We start from the raw sequence: 5134 nt of genomic DNA on the forward strand, positions 1-5134 counted from the left end.
AGCCACTCCATCAGCCCTTTTTTGTGAAGTGTTTTTTCAAGACAGGTTCTCATGAACTATTTGCCCAGGTTGGCTTGGAACCATGAGCCTCCTGAGTAGCTAGGAGTACAGGTGTGAGCCACTGGCGCCTGTCTACACCACTGTCTTCTTTCCAAACAGCATCTAATTTCTTCAGAACTCTCAACCTCCCTTTGCTCAAACCATCCTGCCCTCAAACCCTGCTTGGCTCTTAGAGCCCAGATGCCATGCCTCCTTACTCATTGATGGTTCTCTGGCGCCTCCTCAGGTCCTCCAGGTGATAAGTGACAGCTCTTACTCTGGCTGGGATGACCCCAGAACCCTGCTGCATCCCTTCCAATTGCAGCCTCCTTCTCTTTCTTCTGCAAAGCATCTCAGGAGGTGGGAGCCCCTCAGGAGGATATAAGCCAGGCTGGGAGCAACCAGTGGCTCTCTGTGTCAAAGAAGGAGGAAAAGGAGCTAGAGGGCAAAACTAGGTCTCTCAGGGGAGTTTGGCCTGAACTTGGGACTCAGGGGTATTGGGAAGCCCAGGTGTGATCTGGAAAACATGATGATAGATTCACAGAAAAGAGGTCCTGACTGAGAAACACCAGAGAGAGAGAGTAATAAGGACAGCTGGGGACAGGAAAGCAGTGGGTACAATTTTAACAGAGAAGTGTTGAAGGGAGGAGTTTGTCATACCAGCAGGGGTGGAATGTACTGTTCCTCCATCCAGTTGGGGCTGTAAAGCACAAAAAGGGGATTAAGGTCATAACATCCCATATTTCTTCTCCGATAACCTCTCCCAACCACTTGTCTGGCCTTAGGAGCTACAATGTCAATCAGCCAGTGAGAAATTATCTCCAGACTAGGACTTATTGCCATAGGATTTATGGTAGTTAAAAACTGTACAGACTGGAGGTATGGCTTAAGTGGCAGAGTGTCTGCTTTGTAATTGTGAAGCTCTGAGTTTAAATCTCAGGCCCACCAAAACAAAGTGAAAAACTGTACAGCCTTACCTTCCCACCTACAGTTGGTACCAGTTTTCTTCTTTTCTTACCTGGACCTTTGGCTAAGGTTCTCCCAGAAGACATCTCCATAATTTTGGGGCATCAATCTGAGGTTCTGGGAAGGCAGGCTTGGGGGTAGAGATCGGCTGACCACCCTGGAACATCTGAAGTAAGGACATAGTAGGCTTGTGCCTGGCTCTTCCCTTATAGCATCTACTCACTCCCATCATTCAGGAGCCAGTCTTTCTATGGGACCATATAGCTGCTCAGGTTACCCCAGATCATCTCCTTGTTGTCCACTTTAGCTGAAGAAGGTGGTGAGTCCTCTGATTTGAGTGGAGATTGGAGCTGGGGTGAAGGTGGAGATGGTTCACTGTTGGAGCCTTAGATCTCACTGAATCTCAAGCTTCTATACTTCATAGCCAGAGAACGTAATTCTTAGCAAGCAGGGTTATTAAAGAGGAAGGCCCTGGCCACTCAGGTGATTTGACATACAGAGTTCCCATAGGTCAAAGCAAGGACCCAAGAGAGGGAACCTCTGTTTACCTCTCCTCTGTCTCCCTTATCTCAGGACTAATATCCTTATAGGTACAAAGAGGTGTACAGAGCTGTTTGAGAACAGTGCTCACCACTTCCAAAGCCCCCAGATTGAGTGATGAGTATCCTCCTGGTCTCTAAGAAGTGGAATGTCCAGGAGCCCTTTATCTTTTCCAATTCTATCTTCTCTAGATTATCTTTCCCAGTCCTACGACTGGGAAAATACCACCAATGTACTTGTACTCCCAAATCTCTATTTTCAGCCCTGATTCCTCCTAGGGCTCTAATCAATATGTCCTCTTCAGACTTTCCCATCTTGCTGAAGGTACCCCAATTGCTCAATTGAGGGCCAAAAATCTGGTATGCTTCACTTTCCCTTACCCACCAGCAAGTCCTGTGAGTTTTATATCTTAGATATACCCAGATTTGACCACTCCACGCCATTTTCATTCCTACTACTATATTCTGGGTCATCTCCTTCCTGAACTATTATAATGATCTCTCCCTGTTTCCATTCTCATTCTCACCCCCCACCCCCAAACACAATCTCTTCTGCACAAAGGAGTCAGTCTTAAAATTGATCATGTGAAATGATACATGGTTTGAAATTCTAAAACAATTTGGGAAGTGGGATGAATAGATGAAAAGATTATCCATATAATAATTATTGAAGCTACCAAAATGTACATCTAGTTCATGACACTACTTTCTTTACCTCTGTATTTGTTTGAAATTTTGCACAATAAAAAAGTTGAAGAAAAAAATCTGCTTATGTCACTCCCTTGCTTAAAACCTTCCACTGGCTTCTACTGTCTTTAGAATAAAATCCAAACTTTTCTTCGTTGTCTATAAACCCTTCTAATGATCTGGCCTCTACCTAATTCTCTGACTTTACTCTCCACTTTTCTGTAAATTACTGTATTTCAGGTGCATTGCCTGCTTCCTGTTCTACAACATATCTAGGTTGGGAATTTTTTTTTTTTTGACGGTACTGGAGTTTGAACTCAGGACCTCACTTGTGCTTGCTAGGCATGTTTTCTACCACTCGAGCCACTGTGCCAGCCCAAGGGATTGTTTTTTTTAAATAAAATCTATTTGCTTCATCTCTACTCTCTTCCAAATTAGCTCCCTCTCATTTTTCAGACCTCAGTTCAAATTCCCTTCTCCAGAAATCTTGTATAATCACCCTAACCTTGTATTTCTCCCAAATCCTCTATTTCCTCCCTTCCTTCCTTCCCTCCTTCCTTCTTTCCTTTCTTTTTTTGTGGTACTGGGGATTGAACTCAGGGCCTTGCACTTGATAAGCAAGTACTCTAACACTTGAGCCATGCCCTCAGTCCTAGACCCTTTAATTTCCATTACTTTATACTTCTGTTTTATTTTGTTCTGGTATTGATAATTAGCTAAAATTATACTTAACCATTTACACATTTTCTCTCCCCCACTAGAATGTAAATTCTGTAAGAGTAGGACCCCATCTTGCTAATTGTTGAATCCCTAGTGTCTGGAATATTACAGTATTCAGAAGCCACTTGTTGAATAAATTAATGAATCATCATTTAGTCCAGGCACTAACCATCCAGTCCCTTATTTCCTGCTCCTCTCAGGAAAAACCCAGGCATGCAATATTCCCTCCCTCCATCCTCCTATCCTCTCCACACAGTAGGAAGACTCACTTGGCAAAGGGCATGAGGTTGTCTCTATCTTCCTGTACCTGCATGACTGGACTGGGCTAGGGAACTGTTCTGAATCTCCTTGTTGGTGCTTGGAGGAAAATGGAAAATGAATCATTCACTCATGAAATGCCTGTAGGGATGAGACCAGCAAGAGATCTAGAAATTGCGAAGAGAATGTGTGCATCCTGAAAATGAAAAGAGACCTTAATAATTATCTTAAGAGAGTTACTTGTGCTAGACTATTAACTAAATATACAAGGTTGAAGCTGGTAAACACAGGAAAGGTGGATGTTGTAAAAAAAAAATAAAAAGCATAGAGCCATTTTTCTGAAGCTAAAGGTATAGAGTAAGTGCATTTTACAGATGGTAGTTAAGTGACTTGATTGTAATATGAGATGATAAAAGGAAAAAGGATGGTAAGTGGAAATTTAACAGGACAGACACATTTGGAGGTAATTGGCATAGAAGTGGTGTTGGGAACAGTTAGAAAAGTGGCAGAATTGAGGGTTGGTCAATGAATCAGGTATCAGTAGTTAGTGAAAATTAAGTGTAGACAGATTGATCAATTGGTGACAGAGAAGGAGGAGGCATTTGAAAATGTTGACAGGTAAGAAGGTGAGCACAGAAGTCATTTGCATGGAGCCAGTATTAGGGGCAGCCAAAGATGACCTGAGAGCTAGTTGAAGTAGATAGAAAGAGCAGTTAAGAGTACTAGATAAAAACTGGGCATGGCAGTGCCTACCTTTAATACTAACTCTTGGGAAGCTGAGGCAGGAGGATCATGAGTTTAAGGCCAGCCTGTGCCACGGAAAGACAGAAAAAAATTGAAAAGAATACTAGCTAAAGGGCTAAGGGTGTAGGTCAGTGGTTTGATCCCCAGAGAAACACACACATACACAGATACACAAAGATAACAAATCCTAGATAAGTCAGGAGAGTGCATGCGGGACTGCACAAAGGACAGAAAAAAGCAATTGGAAACTTAGAGGACAACAAGTATTTATCCAAGGGTAACTAGGCATGGGCTGGGGAAAGCTACAGAGGTTGAAAAATGGAGAGAGAAGTGCTGCAGATTGAGGTGGCATATGGGGATATAGTTACGAGCTGGGCAGGCGGGGTCTAAACGGGATGTCCTGAGGCTGAGTGGGTCTGCAGAAATGGGGAGCAATTGCAAGCCGAGGGGCAGTCAAGACCTCAGATAGTGGGCCTAAGTGAGTGGTCTAGATCTACAGCAGGGTGGGCTTCAGGACGCCAGCGGGACGCTCAGCAGTTGGCATAGGCAAGCCACAGCCTTGGTGGTAACCGCGCCCGAAAGGGGATGCGGTGCCTGGACGCAAGGGCCAGGCCTGAAAGGGCTGATTGGGCCTGAGGCGGCGGCTGGGGTGTTCGGAACTGCGGAATTTGAGGGCCAGGCGAGGACAGAGCGCCGGAGCGGCTGCGCTTCGGTCCGCACTTGGCCTCAGCACCTGAGGCAGCTGCGAGGTGAATTCCAGAACAACTAGCCGGGCGGGAGGAAGAGCTAAGCCGAAACCCGGGCCGAGGGAGGAGCCGGCCCGGGCCGCTCGCCTGGGGGCGGGGCCCTGGGTGATACTGCCTCTGGGCGGGGCCTGCAAAGGTGGCTCCGCCCCCGAGCGCCCCTCCGACGGCGATGACGTGCGCGGGTCCGAGGCCTGGGTTCCCTCCAGGGTTCGCCCCCACTTTTCCCAGCTTTTTAGGAGCGGGTAACCCTCCCAGGTCCCGGCGTCCTGCTCGCCTTCCTGTGTCCGCAACTCGGTTCTGAAGTTCCTGCCTGGTGGGCCCTACAGTCCGAGTGCATTGCCCCTTTAACAAGAGTAGCCCGGGTGGCTCCTGGCCCCTTCCAGGGACAGCGCGCGCGCCCCTCCGCGCTCGCGCCCGTCCGTCCCCCCGCCCCGC

The 5134-nt window shown here is 46.8% G+C and overlaps 1 protein-coding gene across 12 annotated transcripts in view; it reads right to left on the minus strand.

Annotated features, from left to right (window-relative positions):
- Positions 1-5134, minus strand: part of Inca1 (inhibitor of CDK, cyclin A1 interacting protein 1) — a 51850-nt gene that overhangs the window by 1567 nt on the left and 45149 nt on the right. For 2 of the 12 annotated variants that reach the window (XM_020161274.2, XM_020161273.2), the window contains exons 2-5: positions 3221-3308; positions 1058-1171; positions 700-739; positions 258-451 (exon numbers count right to left, since the gene is read on the minus strand). In XM_020161274.2, the coding sequence (XP_020016863.1) occupies positions 258-451; positions 700-739; positions 1058-1171; positions 3221-3264 (392 nt within the window). In that variant the 5' untranslated portion in view covers positions 3265-3308. Of the gene's footprint in view, positions 1-257; positions 452-699; positions 740-1057; positions 1172-3220; positions 3503-3962; positions 4019-4686; positions 5061-5134 lie in introns of those variants that run through there. The other 10 variants (XM_074047100.1, XM_074047104.1, XM_074047099.1 and 7 more) reach the window with 10 other exon arrangements.

This window comes from Castor canadensis, chromosome 11 (genome assembly GCF_047511655.1).
Source record: "Castor canadensis chromosome 11, mCasCan1.hap1v2, whole genome shotgun sequence".
NCBI lineage: Eukaryota > Metazoa > Chordata > Mammalia > Rodentia > Castoridae > Castor > Castor canadensis.